This window comes from Pinus tabuliformis, chromosome 3_2, assembly GCF_031772625.1.
Source record: "Pinus tabuliformis cultivar Carrire ecotype Pingquan chromosome 3_2, CPIR1, whole genome shotgun sequence".
Taxonomy (NCBI): domain Eukaryota; kingdom Viridiplantae; phylum Streptophyta; class Pinopsida; order Pinales; family Pinaceae; genus Pinus; species Pinus tabuliformis.
This window is the reverse complement of record NC_142302.1, coordinates 1135932348-1135951121: the sequence shown is the minus strand read 5'-3', so window position 1 is coordinate 1135951121 and position 18774 is coordinate 1135932348. Positions and strand designations below refer to the sequence as shown.

At 44.0% G+C, this 18774-nt stretch overlaps 1 protein-coding gene across 1 annotated transcript; it reads left to right on the top strand.

Annotated features, from left to right (window-relative positions):
* Positions 1–13850: 13850 nt before the first annotated feature.
* On the top strand, positions 13851–18098 carry LOC149184710 (uncharacterized). The gene is made up of 2 exons (XM_089415422.1): positions 13851–14762; positions 15012–18098. The coding sequence occupies exons 1-2, from the start codon at positions 13851–13853 to the stop codon at positions 18096–18098; spliced, it is 3999 nt and encodes a 1332-aa protein (XP_089271548.1).
* Positions 18099–18774: the final 676 nt, after the last annotated feature.

The following is an 18774-nucleotide window of genomic DNA, read 5'->3' as shown; positions in this document are numbered from 1 at the left end:
GAAAAAGGCCCTCTGCGCCAGTGGTGGCGTTCCATTTAGAAGTTGAAATCTCCTCGCAAAGAGCGACTCCTCCTTTGGTCTATACTATCAAACAAAATCCCAACAGACCAAAACCTGACAAGTCAGAATTTACATGGGCCTTCACAATGCAGCCTCTGCAAAATGGCAATTGAGGACATCAACCACCTTTTTCTCCACTGCTCTATCTCGGTAGACATCTGGAAAATAACCACCACAACACTCACTGTTCCTCTTCGCTGGACTATCCAGAATGAAAAGGAGGCCTGGAAAAACTGGTGGTCTAATACAACCATCCAAAAGCTAAAAAATCTTCCACCCATCATCTGTTGGGGAATCTGCATTGTCCAGAACCATAGAATCTTCCAGGACAAAGACATATTGGGAGCGGCAATCTGCAACCACATCCTGGCCACATACAACTCTATCCCTAAAGATCAAGCACAGCGTCCCCCTAGGACAATAATCCCAGAAGTAATAGATAGAGGCCATCCTTGGGCATACTTTGACGGCTCGGCCCAACCGGAGGGCTGTGGAGGAGGAGTTGTCCTACACCTAAATGAGTCTGTGAGTTTCAAAATAAAAGTGGGACTAGGGAGAGGCACAAACAATTTCGCAGAACTAAATAGTCTCAGACACCTACTCCTCTTTGCAAAGGAAAAACACTACCACAACACACAAATTTTTGGAGACTCTCATCTCATCATAAATTGGATAAATGGGACTTATAACTGTCACTTGCACACACTCAGAGATTTGGTGGAAGAAGCCATTGATTTGAAATCACAGTTTGATTCTTTTTTCTGCTCTCATATCTACAGGGAAAGGAATGAAGTCACTGATCTTCTTTCCAAAGAGGTCGTGCAGTTGACCAAAGGATAGTGGATAATCCAGGAGTATAGATATGGAGACTTATTCGAGATCTACCATAGGCCTTTCATCGATGAGTTGGTTCATCTACAGGACTGATCAACATGATCATCCTAGTTTTTGTTACTATTTTTTATTTTTCTCTACAGTCTTTTAACATTGCAAATACAGTTATGGTTATCTTGATACTTCAAGTTTAATGAAGGAATATGTAAATATATTGCTCTAAACATCAAAACTAAACATTTTAACTGACTCATCACCTGATAGTAGTGAAAGCATTTCTCAAATGCTGGCATACAACTTGTAATTTTCTTAAAATTTGAATGAAAATTATGCATTTTTCTTTCGAAAAAAAAACAATTGGAACTATTTTAACTGACTTTAACTCAATCAAATTGAATTAATTAATTACAACTCAAAATAAAATCAACTAGGGCTCCTATAATGTAGGAGACACTCTACATGACTCAAGTTAGACCCTCAACTCGAATTAACTGAGCCAATTAAGTCAAATTAACTTAGTTAACAAATATAAGTTGTCATGTGATGTGGAATTACAATTGTAATCCTAATTTAATTCCAAGATAAAATTAAATTAGGATCTTTTTGTTGCATTTTCAACAAATGACTCATAGAGAATAAAATACCTTAGGAATATAGTAATTGAAAGCATTTTACCCATTAAATATTAACCTATCAATATTTTAAAGAATAAGAAAATCTATACTCATATTCTCAAGATTATGATAATAGAAACATGGGAATGTGTAGATAAAGGTCTCTGAATTCTAAAATAGAGGGTAAAAAATAGGGTTATATAGGTGAAATTATGACATTCTCAAGGCCTAACACAAACACACTAGGAGCACTCAACTTTCTAGCACCTTGCATAGCATAAATCTTCATAAGTGAAATAAATTAAGCACGCATAAATTTGAGCCCAAAGCTTGAAATTTTTATTAATCTATTAGTAAAAGAATCATAGGGTTTCCATACCAAGTATCATGGCCCCCGATACAAATTAGGGATTGAAATCTGCTATTTCAGATCCCCAATCTACCCAGAAAAATATACAAGAAAAAAAAAACTTAACTTACTTGAAGATGTATCCCTTCTAGATTAACCCTTTCAATACACTTTTGTCTTGAAAATTGGCAGGTCTTTTTCCTCCTTAGACCACATATAAATACCCCTCTATCCACTAGTTGCTCATAATGTATTTTCTCCTTCAAATGAACTAAACATTAACCCTTAAACAAAACTACTCCCAACAAGTTTTATCGTTCCAACTCACTGCATAATAATACTTCAAAATAGACTTTTTTCGTAACTTTGTTTGTGAACATACTTTAGAAACAACATACAGTTCATTGTTCATAGCCCTTTAATGAACAAACTTCTACTTCAACTATCTAAGACAACTCTTTGTATAGTTGTTCATTGTTGTAGGTTTCAACCTCTCTCAACCAGACCACATTCTAACTCATACCAAGACTTGGATCTGGTTGTGTTACTACCCTCAACCATCAACAAAATACCTATAACATTATGATCTACTTGTCTAGAAACTTTTTTTATTGTTTCCTACCCTAACCAGGGCTTTTAGGTCAATATACATCCCTCCTTGAGGTTCTAAGGATCTCAACGTCCTTCATCAACACCATATCCACCCTCAACCTCCATGTCTATCCCACAGTCCATTGTCCTTATGGTCTCATGCCCATAGCCTACCCTTTATGTGGCTCTATATGACCTTGATTTTCCCTAACCAGCTTATTTTTCTGCAATGAAGAGCTTCAACCCACTTCAACCTCCTCCTTGGGTAGAAGCTCGACCCTCCTTGCTAATTTCAACTCTCCTCTTCTAGGGTTGTACAACTAGGTCCTTTCTCTTACTTCCTTATTCAAGTGAAGTCTGTCTCACTTAAAAATAACGTGGGATACCTCAACTTAGGTCTCCTCTATTTATCCTTTTCCTTAGGTCGCTTAAGAAACCTCTAGGCTTAAGGTTTTTCCATTTGACTCTTAAGAATAAATAAGTAGTTTTATTTTTGTCATAAACCCAAAATTTGGATCTAAAACCCTAGTTTTGGGTAAATTTCCCAAGCAACAAATTTCAGTGGGTATCCTTATCATAAATACCTTCTAAGCTACCCAAAATTGTAACATTCACTATGTTTGGAAAGACTCGCTTAAATCACTTGCGCAAGTTTAGGCCTCCAAAATGCATTTCAGTGGTTGGTTGTGTTCTAATAATCATTTCCAATAAAGCCCACGGGGCTTTGGATTGACAGTGAATGGGTGCACTGTTAAGGCACTCCTTGCTATAGGTCACTGGTTCAAATCCCCCGTGGGTTCTTACCTACCAAAAAAAAAAAAATCATTTCCAATAACAAAGTTTCATAGCTATAAATATACTTTGGTAGACATTGCATCACTTAATCCATACTCTACATTGAAGTCAACCTTCATCAAACTTTACTTGACCAATGTGCAAAAAAAAAATTGATGCAAAATAACATGTAAAAGTAATGTTCTAAAATGTCATAGTTGGAAAAATTGATCCTATGGATCCTTTCAAAGCAAGTGTTAAAGTGAGTTAGTAGTGGTTGCATAAATTGATTTTGCAATGTCAAAATCCATTATATTTCCCATCACGTCTTCATCAAAAAGCATGTTAGTGGGTTTTAGTAACAATGTACTAGATGAACAAAAGAATCATGATGAAAGTATTCCATGCAATGGGCCATATCTATGGCAATTTCCAATTGTGTTTTCAATTCCAGTTCACATGCCTCTTCACCATTGTTATCACTTCTACTAAGACACAGATTCTTCTCCAAGTTTGTGTTAGAAATAAATTGGAACACTAATCCTTTAAAATGGAGGTGGTAACATGAATTATGATTTTCACTAGATTTTAATGTTTAAACTTATGTTGAACATCACATTATGGTATAAAACTCTTTTCAACCTTGTCTTTTGCAATTGAAAAACTTTCATAGCAATAAATGTGTCATTAATCAAAATTACCTTATAAATTACAAAAGTCCTTTTTCCTTAATACATCCAGATTCGCCCTATGCACTCAGCTATAGGGGTCCATGCACATAGTTGCAGACTTTCCAGGCCTCTAAGCACATAGCTGCAAAGCCTCTACCTACTACCCCAACCCTCAACTCGGACTTACAAATGCTTTCAGACTGTCTTCTTCAAAAACCCATTACATTCCATCATTTTTCCAAAAAGAACTGCCTTTCCCTCATAGAGTCGCACTCTATTTATATCCTTCCTTGGCCCGCGATCCTTCCGCGGGCCGACTCTATTTATATTTCTTTACATTATTTTTAGGTGGACTACCCTTTGACTCAATCCTACTATAATTTGCGCTCCGCATACTTCGGAGTTTTTACAATAATTTAATCCTATTTTTTGGGCTTTCTGCCCCAAAACTTTTACACGGGACCTCCGCTACCCAACAGTCCCCCAACACAATCATCGTGACTCATCCCGAGTCACTTGCTAGTACAACTAGATGCTCTGCCTTGGCTTCATGTTTCACCTCCCTTTGAGTGGCACTTTTCATCCTGCTGCTCCTTCATTGTCTCCTGCAATGCTTCATCTGGCTCCTGCTTCAGTGTTTCTACCACGTCTTGCAACCAATGATGCTCATTCTGCTCTGCTCAGTTAACACAGAACACCCCCTTATAGGATTTTAATGCGAGCGGGGGAGCCACATATAGGACCTCCTGGTACCACCACAACCACTTTCGACCTTCGTATCTTCTCTTCACACTGTCTGCCGCAGCTTGTGTTGCAATTTTGCAAGACCCTAGCTATTGTCCGCAAGATCCCAATCTTCGAGGGACATCAGAGACGACTTAGTAACTGCATATCTACTCGTGGTCACTGTTTTTCCATCCTTTCGTTGTTCTGTTGTAGTGCGTCGGCCTGCCCCTAGGTGAGGTGATGACATCCGGACCAATTCTGCTTCGTGTTCCCTCTTTTCCGGTACATCCCCTACTGGTGATGTTGTAGCCTGCAGGATGCCCGCAGCTATCACCCCCATACTCCTTAGAGAGTCCTACTTCTCCATTGGCCAAATTACTACCTCCGGGTGTATGCCTTGTGCAGAGATAATGAACAGCTCCATCTGTGTTTCCGAAGTGTAGGCCACCTAGTGGATTCCCCTTAGTGATTTATAAGCCATGCGAATTTCAAATGCACTGATTGCCCCCTATTCCATTTCATGCAAACTTTTCGTGTAAAACCTGTGGCAGCTCGTTCCATATCTGGCTCGTAATGTTTCTCTTAATTTCCTGTCGCCCGCTCCCTTTTGCCATAATGTAGACACCTTGTCATGAATAATGATATCAATGGTCATCATTCCTTTTATCAGCGTGTTCGCGGGATCCTTCTCATGCGACTGCGACCCTTGTGTTTGGTCAAATGTACATGCACCATAGTACTCACGCATCTATCCCCCAGGCTACTTTATCGTCCCACTCTCTCTTTCAACTGGGTGGAGCGGTGAGACTATCTTCTGAATAGCTAGTCAGGCGGTTAGCCCGCCCGTGTAGAGCTTTAGGCAAATGTCGTTCACTCTTCCCGAGAAGGGGTCTCCATTGAGTTTAGCCAGTTGAACCATGCCCCCATCGGTAACCACTTTGATGACATAGGGTCCCAACCAGTGCATGCGGAGTTTACCTAGGAATTTTTCGAACTTACTGTCATAAAGCAATACCAAATCATTCTCCTTGAAGGTGTACACCTTGATATGGCGATTGTGCCATGCTTTCTCGCACTATTTCTGTACCTACTGATGGAATCCAACCAAAAACCATTCCTCCTCCAATTCTTCTAGCTGTATGAGCCTCTCTTCCAATGCCTCGCGGTCTGCCATACCTATGATTATCACAATCCACAGACAAGGCACAATATATTCCATAGGCATAATAGCCTCCATGCCATAGACTAAGCGAAGCAGTGTCTGGCCTGTTAGTTTCTTGCACGTCATTCGATATGTCCATAGCACAGCAGGAATGTGCAAGTCCTAGTCATTGCATCGTGCATTATAGACCTTAGTCAACGCGTTCTCCAAATTTTGTTGAAGGCCTCGATGGTCCCATTTGCTTGTGGATGGTAGGGCGTACTCTGTTGGTGATATATCTGAAATTCCTCCATGAGTGCGCTAATCGTTTCATTTAGAAAATGCGTTCCCCTATCACTCATGAGAATTTTGGGGCAGCCAAACCTGGTCAAGACGTTCTCGAACAAAAATTTTGCTGCTGTCACAGCCATGCAATCCTTAACTGCCTGCACCTCTGCCCATCGAGTCAAATATCCAATTGCAGTGATGATATAACGCGTGCCTGTCTTTCCTCACGGTTCAATAGGCCCAATGAAGTCGATCACCCATTTCTCAAATGGTTGTAGGGTTATTTGTGGCTGAAGTGGCATTTCATCCCTTCACGATAGTTGGCCCGTACGTTGACATACATTGCAGGCTCGACATTATGCTTTTGAATCTTGATGTAGAGTGGGCCACCATAATCCGGTGTGAAGAATCTTCTAGGTTGTGGCACAACCCTCATAATGTCCGCCAGCAACCCCTCCATGTGCTTCAGTCAAGATCTATCCGTGCTAGAATTCTGATACATATCGACACAATATTTCGTCGTTGCCCATCTTGTAGAGGTGGCCTACAATTACGGTAAAATCTACGATGCGTATCACTAATTCCTTCTTTTGTTGGACAGAATACCCCTGCGGCACAATTCCCATAGTTAAAAAGTGGATAATATCTTCAAAGTGGCCATCTGCAACGCACATGGCATATAACTGGGTATCCAGGAGTCCCTCCTCTAGATTTGTTGGTTCTTCGCCAGTCTCAATTCGGGACAGGTGACCAGTCCTGCATTCAGACGTCCTAGCTTTACAACAACCTCAAAGTCATATTCTTGGAATAGCAGCAACCATTGACAGATGTGCCCCCTCAACACAGACTTATTCATTAGGTATTTGAGCATAGAGTGATCAGTATACATCTTAAAATGTCCTCCGAGCAGATAGTGACGGAACTTTTGGAGCGCGTATACCATCGCCAATCCTTCTCACTCAGTAGTAGAGTAATTCTTTTCTGCTTTGGACAACCTGCGACTTGCGAACACAATCGGGTGATCAATTCCTTCCATACCTTCTTGAGTGAGTACTGCACCCAATGCAATGCACGACGCATTGACATGTACATGAAATTCAACGTCCCACTTTGGAAAGACCAAGATAGGGACAAATTCCATCTTTTCCTTAAGCATTTCCAGGTTTTTGTTACATTCCTCGTTCCAGCAATATATAGCATCCTTCTTTAGTAACTGTTCCATTGGAGCCATGATCTGGGCGTAGTTTTTTATAAACTTCCGGAAGTAGCCCGTGTGTCCCAATGTAGCACGTAGCTGGTTTACACTTTACGGTGCTTGCAGATTTAGTATGACAACAATATTTGCTGGATCCACCATCAATCCTTGCTTACACACCACATGGCCTAGCAAGTTCTCGAAAGGGATGAGGAAAGTACACTTCTCCAAGTTGAGCGCAATCGCGGCAGGTATCCAGCATCAATCGTAAGCTCGTGACATGTTTCTTAACCAAGCCAAATACGGTCCAGTCATCTAGGTAGACTTCTAAGAACTTGTGGATAAATTCTTTGAACATGGCTACCACAATACGGGAAAATATCATTGGCACATTCTTCAGCCCAAAGGGCATTACCATATACTGAAAACAACCCCATTCGGTAGCAAACATTGTCTTGATTCGATCCTCTAGCGTTATCTTGATCTGATGGTACCCAGAGAATCCGTCTGTGGAGTATGCTTCCTGCCCACCCACATTTTCTAGCACCTCATCTGTAAAGGGTGTTGGAAATGGATCGTTAACACAAGCATCATTGAGCTTCCGCAGATCTATGCAGATGTGGATCTCACCCTTCTATTTCTTCTCCTGCACAACCATAGGACTTACCCAATCGGACTCCTCGACTGGTTCAATAATTCTTGCTACCAACATCTTGTCTAATTCTTCGTGGACCTTTGCTTTTTATTTTGGATTCAGTCAGTAGGGTCACTGTTTTACTGGCTTTGCATCTGGCTTTAAATTCATTTTCATCATTCCTAAGTCTCCTAGAATCCCTTTCAGCTTCGTAATTTTTGTAGGGAATAAATCTTGGTATTCGTGGAGCAACTCGATGACCTTTTCCACCGTGGAGTCATCCCAATAGTCCCCAAGCATAGCATACTTCGGCTCTTCCTCTATTCCGATATTTACTTGCTTTGTTTTCAATGGCACCGTGATGTTTGGATCTTCTATCTCGGGGCTGCGCACCTCACGACTCCCTTCAGATTCTGGTATATTGATGTTACGCAAGTCATCCTCATCATCTTCTACTTGTACATTGTAACATGCTAAGGCCTGGCTCAACTGTCACGACCAGTCTAACGGAATGACTTCTTCTGGCTCCGGTGGTGTTTTGAAGATGGCGGTCTTTACTAACTATAATGCATCATCTACGGTATCCATCCATTGATCTTCAAAGAGAAATGTCGACAGAAACCCTTCGCGCAGGATATCTCACTCGCCAGTGCCATGTCAGAGCTCTGTTTTTGTATACCATTTCCTTGGAATGACATCTAGGGTATGATAAAATAAGTGCACCCATTCTGGTTGAGGCTCCGCACCATAAGCTTTGGTCCATTTGCTCAGGTGTATGCGCGGATTCTCTCATCCATCATATTTCTCCATTATTTGTAGCGCTGGCTTCCCAAATCTTATCTGCATCATGCGCCTACAACTTCGCCAATCTGTGAAAGTCCCTTCATGGGTACCCCACCATCGTGCCGGTGTCACACGCAATGCCCATTTTAGCACATCAAACCGTTGGTACTCTAGTACCGTGCTTTTGAATTTAACCAGGAATTCATCCACTTCTGTCAGCCCATCATACATTGGCAGTTTGTGGTTCTGAGCTTTAATGCAATACAAGGATTTCGTCATCATATTACAGTGTAGCGTGGTTACCTCATTCACCCTATTTCGCCATCACTCATCCTCTTCATCTGAATCGCTGGTGCATGAGCTGGCATAGTCCCACGAGGGTCTCCTCTCCTCCTTTGGCCTATGTGCAGCAATCTTGTAGATACAATCCAATGCATCGTCCCTTTCGTCATTGCGCACAGGTTCTGTGTAGCGTGGTCCTTCTGTTGGATCTAGCGGAACGACTACATGGAGCGACTTCTTCTCAAATATCATCTTCCTCTGTTTGAGGTCAATAACCCCATTCATGTCAGTGGCCCAGTCTATCCCTAGCAACGCAGGGTACGGGCTATTTTTGTCCATGATTTCAATAACTTTGAAATCCATCCAGGTACTTGCGCCATCAATATCTACTGTAATTCCTTGCAGCCTTCCCATGGGCAAGATCTTCTGTTGATTGGCCATCCGTAATTGGATAGGAGACCATTGTAGTGTAGGCTTACCCATGCACTCCCAAGTCTGTTTAGGTAATATATTTGCATCCGAACCTAGGTCCAAAATGACCTAATCCATCTCGTAGTCGCCAATCTGTGCCGTTAACCGCATCTCCCAACCCGTCCGTGATGCATGTCTTCCTAATTTCCAGACTACGCAAGGTTCACCCCACCCTGCGCATCTATTAATTGCTTCCTGTAACCCTCTAACTACCTTGTTGTTGCAAAGAAGTTTTATGCATGTCTCGAAGAAGGTAGTCAACATCGAGGGATCACTATCCGGCTCAGGCTGATCCCATCTACCTTGGCTAGAGACGCCCATGAATCTTTCCCTAGCTTCCATATTGGTCTCCCCATCGACCTCTTCTGTGGTTGCACCACTCCGTAATACCATGTTTACCTTGGGTTTGTCGTTGCGTGGTTCGGATCTCATCATCTGCACGTTTTGCGTTGTTATAGGAGGCGCTGCATTTTTTTCGTGAATCTGTGCTATCGACATGGGGCAATCTAGCAGCTCATGATCAAATTGCTCACAATAAGGACATGATACTCGGGTTGGATTGGTACAATCCCACGCATAATGTCCTGGTCCTCCATAGTTGTAATAGATTAGCTACCTGCGACCCCTTCCTGGTCCCATTCCGCCCCGTCCTCAACCGCGTCCCGGGAACCCACCGCGCACAAGCACCGTGGCTAGATCCTGACCTTGCACCTCACTCTGCATTCTGTAGGTAGGTTCCTGGTCCATCAACATTCGATAACTATGACAATCTCTTTCTTTGTGACCCACCGATCTACAAAAGTTGCAAAAGAGTTGCTGGGGGGTCTGGTTGTATTTGGCAATAGATGACAGTTATCAGTGTTGTGCTTCCCTCCTACCTGACAGATTGCACACCAGAGCGGGGAAATCGTGCTCGGCCCTGCCTGTACCTCTAGTCGCAACGGTGTCGGTCCCCCTGTTACCACAAAATTCACCGAGACCAGACAATGATCTTTATCGTGTCCCTGGCTCCTGCACTTTATACACCATACTTCCTCCTAGACTTCTGGGTGCAGTGTCTATTCTTGTTTTAACTTCTGTATTTCCAAACACAAATTTTGGACCTGCGCTTGGATTTGCTGAACTCCCAACCTTGGGTCCTGTACCAGGGTTTCGTGCAGCCGCATTGCTGCCTCCAGCGCTTCTGCTTGGGTTGAGATCTTCTGTTGTGACAAGGCCGACTTCAGATATGGCGTTAGTGATGCGATGAACCAAGCGCAGTGTTGTGCATCCGTCAGGGTCATGTTGGCCTCACGAATGGTGCTTTTCAACCTCTGATCCAAATCCCACAAGGTCTCACCAGGCATCATCATGATCTCTTTGAATCCAACAACCGACTGTGCTTCTGACTTAGGCCGGCTAAACTCCTTTGTTAATTCAGTATGGATGTCCACTATCCCTGCCGTTGGGTTGATGCTTGAATACTTCATGTACCATGTTAGTGCTTGATCCTGCAGTGCGCTGACTAAGATGGCTTTCTTGATATTATCATCCACGACCTGCTGCGCGTTCCATACTGACGTTAGTACAAACAAAAATTGTTCTGGGTCTTCACCTCCTGCTCCTTTGAACACTGGTAACTGAATCATGTTTGCCATAGTTACCCTTGTTTTACTACCGTCCCTGATCCTTTTGACTTTTCAACGTTCTTTTCTATCGAGTCCTCGCATTTCACACCAGATACTCCTTATGTAGATCCTAGTCCCGGCAACAGAACCATTTGTTGGCTTATATGGGCCTGATCCAGGTTCGGAAGAGTTATTTAGCCAAACAAATCAGGTAGCTACCAGCCCTTTTGGCAACAGCCCGTGGAGCGCGGAATGAGGTCTCACCCGAGGTAGTAGGGGAGGGTGCTGGAACCAGGTTTCTGCACCCTAGGGATGTCTTGGTGTGGTCTGGAGATTTCGTGCACTAGTTTACAGCTCTGCGTTGCTTGGTATTTTCACAGATCCATCTTGAGTATATATTTCTTATTAGTGCACTATTCTATTGGAGGATGTGGTTACAAATTAATAGGGTCTTTAAGCAAACATTTAACCAACACAACCGATTCGCGCATTAAAACGAACCCAGGTTTACATTCATTCAAACCATAAGTAGATTAAAGTAAACAGAGATTAAAGTTTCAGAAGAAACTTATCTTTATTTCCACTTTATCCTTAATACATCTAGATCGGCCCTGCGCACTCAGCTGCAGGGGTCCGTGCACACAGCCGCGGAATTTCCAGGCCTCTGCGCACACAACTATAGAGCCTCTACCTACTACCTCGACCCCCGACTCGGAGATACAGATGCTTTCAGGCTGTCTTCTTCAAAAACCCATTACATTCCATCATTTTTCCAAAAAGAACTACCTTTCCCTTATAGAGCCGCACTCTATTTATACCCTTCCTTGGCCCGTGATCCCTACACGGGCCGACTCTATTTAATTTCTTTACATTATTTTCGGGCGAACTACCCTTTGACTCAGTCCTACTATAATTCGTGCTCCGCATACTTCAGAGTTTTTACAATAATTTAATCCTACTTTTTGGGCTTTCTACCCCAAAACCGTGATGCGGGACCTCCGCTACCCAAAAAAAAAAAATCACATTTAAATGGATTTTTAATATTTATACTATTGTTAACAACATAAACAAATTACTGAATAGTCTCTTAACATTGAAGACCCACCAAGGGAACGAACCGAGAGCTCTGCAACTAGGGTTTGAGCAAAACACTGCAACGACGCAGAGTGCATCTCCCCAGCCGCACCACAGCAGTAGCCGAACGAAGAACGACAATAAGCCGCTGGATTAGCGAGAGCGGAAATGGGCAAATCCCAGGGGGGGGCCTCAAAGCCCTCCCCCACATCTGATCGAGAGCCCTCAGCGCAAACCTGGTCTTTACCTTCAGGGTCGGAGCATGAGGAAGAGGATAATAGAGAACCCCCTCTGCAAGACAAGACAAATGCGCCCCCCAGTCAGTCAGAAAGAAACAACGAGATACCAGAAAGGAAAACAGAGCATGCAGAAGCACCCAAGGTCACCTCGAAGACATGCAAACCCATAGCAGCTGAAAGGCCCAAGATAGAACTACCCAGTCATAGAATCAATGGGAGAATCCAGTATATGAGGGATCATGCACTCATTGGAAAATTTATTGGATTCTGGCCAACAGAAAAAGCATTGCATGGATGGATCTCGGCCAAATGGAAACCCAAGGGTCATGTCACTCTGCAGCTAGGACCAAAAGGGTTCTTCACGGTGATCTTTCTCTGCATCGAAGACAGGAATCGAATAATGGATGAAGGGCCATACTTTTTCAACTCTGCAGGTCTGTATCTAAGGGAATGGGTAGCAAGATTCAACCGGACAAGGAGGACCTCAGTTGGGCGCCAGTGTGGATCAGGATGTACTCACTGCCAGAGGAATATTGGGATGAAGAATCGCTCAAAGATATAGGAAACGGGCTGGGGGAATATATAAAAGTGGCAGAAGAAACGAAGATGCGCAAATATACATCCTATGCCCGCATCTGTGTCTTCATGCACCTGGATAAGGCCTTGCCGGATTCGGTAAGTCTCTTCCACGATGATTATGAATGGACTCAACCATTGGATTATGAACACGTACCCTTTCGCTGTCGCAAATGCCATGCTCATGGGCATCTCTTTAGGGACTGCCCGCTGAATGCCAAGCCTCAATCCCCTGATCCCTCTGACATGCAGACCCAAGATGGTTTCACCAAGGTAACTAATCGCAAAAGATCGCACAAAAAACCCTCGAATGGGAAAAAACCCCAGCCGGAAGCCGCATCCTTTCCTTCTACCAGCAATAGCTTCGAGATTCTAGCCAATACCTCTGAAGATCAGCCCCTGAATTCGAAGCCTAGATTCCCGCCCTTCTCTGCTCCCGCCAACCCTCCTCCCTCTGGATCCACTCCCACTCCTAGCCATCCGGAAGTGGACCATGGGTCTCCTAAGGAGAACAGAAAGATCTCGAGTGGGAAAGCAAAGGACATGGATGTGGATGGCTTTCCCAACCAATCTATGAGCATAGCCACAGCCTCAGAAGACATGAACCAGCCACAGGTGATGGACGAAGAACCGGAAAGCTTCGACCTGGGAGGACTTGACATTCTGGAGCTCGAATCAGCATGCAAAAAGAAGGATTATGACAAGATTCCAGAGCACCAGCTTAGCACACTGGAAGTCATCATAGCCAGGGCGTACCAGCAACATCAGCTAGGCATTCAACCGGGTAGTCACTGGGACGGTGGTCTCACACCAAAAGACTCCAAGAAGAGAGGGAGAAGAACTGATCTCCAACGAACAATCGCATTAGGGAAAATCCTGGTTGACTCAGGCAGATATGCGAAGCTGACTAAGTACTACAAACCCACTGCTAGTAGTGAATCATGAAGCTTACTTCATGGAATTTAAGGGGGCTCAATAGCCCAGGGAAACGAAGAATGATAAAGAACATGATAAAGCAGGAAAAGCCACAGATTTGCTTCCTTCAAGAAACAAAGTGTAACAGTAACACTCTGGGAAACATACTTTCCAGAGCTTGGCCAGGCAGTTGTTCAGTAGCAGTGGATGCCTCCGGGGCCTCAGGTGGACTGGCTATTGCATGGAATCCGCAAGCGATAATGCTCTCAGATATACATGCATCCCACCACATTATTCAGGCCACTTTTCATATATTAGGTACTAACATCCACGGCCATCTTACAAACGTCTATTTCCCACAGGAGGCAGGTAATAAAATGGCTTTACTAGATACGATAGAAGCACTGAATCTCCATAGAGTCCATCCCCTCTGGATTATTGGAGGAGACTTTAACATGATCACTAAATTAGAGGAAAAGCAAGGAGGACGAGCCAGGATGGAGCAGGAAAACGAACACTTCAAGGAGTTCATCCAAAACAATGCTCTAATCGATCTTCAGTTTTGTAATGGAATGCATACATGGAGTAATCGTTGGACTGGAAGGCAACAAATCACATCCAAACTGGACCGATTCCTCATGTCTGATAATGCAGTCCATTTAGGAGGAGATATAGCGGTAGCAATTCTCCCATATGCAGGCTCTGACCACTGGCCCATATCCCTTCAGTGGCAAAGACCGGGCAATGCCAATAAGAGACCATTTCGCTTTGAAGCGTTCTGGCTCACTCATCCCGCATTCAAAGACTTCATCAGAAATACCTGGAACAACTTCCAACCTCCAGAGGGATCCAAAATGTTCCAGTTTCAACAGAAACTCAAATATCTCAAATCTCGTATCAAGCTCTGGAATCAAGAAACCTTTGGAAACATTTTTCAGGTGCAACAGGACCTAAACAGGGAAATGAAAGAGCTCCAACAGAAAATAATCACCGGGGGACACAATGAAGAAACTTTGGAACAGGAGCAACGCATTCACAATCAATTGGAGGAGAGGAGAAAGTAGGAGGAAATATTATGGAAGCAAAAATCCAGGATAAGGTGGCTGAAGGAAGGGGAGAGAAACACTAAGTTCTTCCACAAAACCACTGTACAACAGAGAATGCACAACACTATTCCTTTCATTCAGAAGCAGGATGGGGAAAGAGTAGAAGAGCATGATGAGATTGAGCAAGAATTCATAAGGCACTTTCGGCAAGTTCATCAAGAGCCCCAAACAGATAGACGACCAGCTATTGAAAAAATCACCCGAAATGTGCCAAAAATAATCACTGAAGAACACAATAAGCTCCTTCTACGCCCTATTCTACATCAGGAAGTGGACACTGCAATGCATCAGCTCAAGGAAGGAAAAGCCCCTGGCCCGGATGGCTTTACTACCACTTTCTTCCATACCTTCTGGGAGTTGATAAAAGATGAAGTCTGGCAGGTGGTGGAGGAATCGCGCTCTCTTCACTGGCTTTTGCCCTCTCTCAATTCGACATTCATTGCGCTCATTCCAAAGGAAGAAAGCAACAATACTCCGGATAAGTTTCGTCCAATTGCTCTATGTAATGTAATCTACAAGGTGATATCAAAGGTCATAGCCAATAGATTAAAGCCGCTGCTGCCCCTGCTCATTTCGCCTGAACAATCCGGCTACGTGGAAGGGAGACAGATCTTGGATGGCATCATCCTCATGCACGAAGTCATTCACTCTCTCAAGCACACCAAACAAGCAGGTATGATTCTCAAGCTTGACTTGTCAAAAGCTTTTGATAAGCTAAGTTGGATATACATACAAAAAATGTTAATAGCTTTTGGTTTTTCTCCAATGTGGGTTCGATGGATTCTGAGTCTCATATCTTCAACTTTCTTCTCCATCCTTGTAAATGGCATACCATCCCGTCCATTTAGTCCCTCAAGAGGCATTCGGCAAGGTGACCCTCTCTCGCCATTCCTTTTTGTTCTCATGGCGGAAGGTTTAGGCCGCCACATTAATCAGGCTCTCCTTTCCCAGCAAATCAAAGGTCTATCAATTCACAACTCCCCTGCTATAACCCATCAGCAGTTTGTCGATGACAACATGCTTTTTGGGTACCCATCTGTTCAAGAAGCTTCAATGTACAAATCCCTGCTGAACGACTTTGCCGAGGCTTCAGGAACTAGCATTAATAAGACCAAATCTCAAATTTTTTTCTTCCACACTCCTCCTGTTGTTCAGCGGGCCATAGCTCGTATTCTGGGTTTTTCCATAGACTCTCTCCCTTCCAAATATCTTGGAGCCCCCCTTATTGACTCGGCTATCAAGCATACCTCTTGGCGCTTGCTCCTTGAGAAGCTTGAACACCGACTCAACTCATGGACTCACAGATCTCTGAATATAGCTAGTAGATTGGTGCTAATCAAGGTTGTGCTACAGGCAATGCCGCTCTACCTATTTTCAATCCTTGCAGCTCCTAAATGGGTGATTAAAAGAATAAAGAATCTACAGTGCAACTTTCTCTGGGGAGCGACGGGAACAAATCGCAAATGGGCTTTGGTAAAATGGACCACTACATGCAAGCCTAAAGAGCAAGGGGGTATTGGACTGAGAGACCCCAGTCACAGTAATGCTATAATGTGCGCAAAAATCTGGTGGCAATGGCTATCTACCCCCAACAAACCATGGGCGGCCATTTGGACTGCTAAATATGCCAACCACAGGCCACAGGAGGAGCTCATCAGACTAACGCCCAATGCAAAAGGTTCACTCATTTGGAATGCAGCTAAACAACACTTCTTAATGATACAACAACACAGTTTTTGGGAAGTCAGAAATGGCAGAACAACACGTTTTTGGATGGATGCTTGGAACCAGCTGCCAAAGCTCAGCGGCTTTCTCAGTCAACTTCCAGGCCACTCCGGGGAAGAGCAGCATCAAGAAGAGATATGGCATTATTGGACTCAGGAAACAGATCGAGGATACAGGCAGTGGCAGCAAAGTGACATGATAATCAGTAGAGCGGATCACCAAACCATCAAGGAACTGGAAGGGGAGCTCCAAAAACGCCAGGTGAGATACTCCGAGGGCAGAGACATCCTTCGTTGGGGCTACTTGCCAAAAGGAACCTTCACCACCACAGAAGCATACAAAATCATATGTTCAAATACCTCGCCCCTAGATCCTATATGGGGAAGAATATGGTCAGCAGGTACCTGGCCCAAAGTCTCACTCTTCCTATGGCTGGTGGGGCATAGGAAAATACTAACATGGGACAAACTCAGGCGAAGAAATTATCATGGTCCCTCAATATGTGTCAATTGTAAATCGCAGGAGGAAACCCTTCAGCACCTTCTGGATTCCTGCACCCTTGCTAACCAAATGTGGGAGAAAGCCAGCTTTCGATGCCAAAGAAGATGCAGGGTATCAGACGATATCACTGACTCAATTCGCCAATGGCATCAGAATCCATACAAAAGTGAAGTTCTCAACCAATTATGGAGATTAATACCTGGGCTCCTCACTTGGTGTATCTGGAAGGAAAGGAACAAGCGCATATTCAAAGATCAAACAACTCCTCTAGAGATCATCTGGGGCAACTTCTGTTTGAACCTCAAAGAGACATTGGCACTCCGCACGTGGATGCCAGATGATTTTCCCACTCTGGAAAATGAGAAGGCCATTTGGGCTAATTGGAATTTGCCTCTCCCACAGGGAAATCCAACTCAAGCCCCCTCAGAAAGCAGCAAAGTAAAGACGGAATCCTGGACCTCCCCTCCAAAGCATACTTTCAAGCTCAACTTTGATGGAGCATCAAAGGGCAACCCCGGAAATGCTGGATATGGGGGAATTTTCAGAAATCATGAAGGCTCGCCCCTCCTTATCTACTTTGGCAACATAGGATGGGACACCAATAACTCGGCAGAATTGGAGGGACTGTGGCAAGGACTTCTCCTTTCCAGAAAACACAACTTTCACCCCCTGGAAATTGAAGGTGACTCCCTCATCCTCATCAACATGGCCAAACAAATCCTTAATGGGACTCATGCTAGGAAAATTGCCAAAAGCTGGAGACTTGAAGCTAGATTGGAGGCCTTAGAACAATGGCTTCACAATAATCGAGCCATCATCTTCACTCATGTTAAAAGGGAAGGAAACAAGGTTGCGGACCTCCTAGCCAACCTGGGTGTGGAATCTGAACACACTCTAATCACAGGGACGCTCGACATAATCCAAAACCATGATCATGAATAGGAATGCAAACTTCTGGTTCAAAAGGATGCTGCTCTCCCGGATGCGGGTGCCTGCGGTGAGAATTAAACTGACGGGACAGGGGCTGGGCAAGGCAGATCGCCACTTGCCTGACCAGTACAAGGAGTGTAAAGAGGATACGGCATCTGGCGCATGGCATAAGAGTATGGATGGGTATCTGGGATTGCAATGCAAACAGTTCAGCTTGCACACCAAGTTTAGAGTGATGTAAATCACCTCTGCACGCACCAGCATGCAGCAGAAGGCATGAACCATCAATGTAGCAGTTATAGGAGGAGCCTCCCGAGGCGTGATAAAGAATGATAAAGCCAGGGGAGGGCCTGGGGAGACGGAAACTTCACTGGCTTTTCTTCTCTTCCCGCTTGCCTTCGGTCTCGCAACGAATTCTAGGGTGCATGAGGGGAAACGAGTTCTTGTGTTGATGCGAAGCTAAATCTTCTCCTACCCGCATTTCATTTTGGTGTTTCATACTGTTGTTTTCACTTACATATCCCAGTAACTCATCTCTTTGTCTGGTCATTGGTTTCGTATACAAGCAAGGATTTCTCTGAACCAGGTTTGGCACACCAGGAGGACGGGTTCAAGCTCAGCAAAGGAGGCTCGATTAGAAGGCAAAGCTGCTGCCAACAGTTGGTTAGTGCTCTGGTGCTGCAGTCCT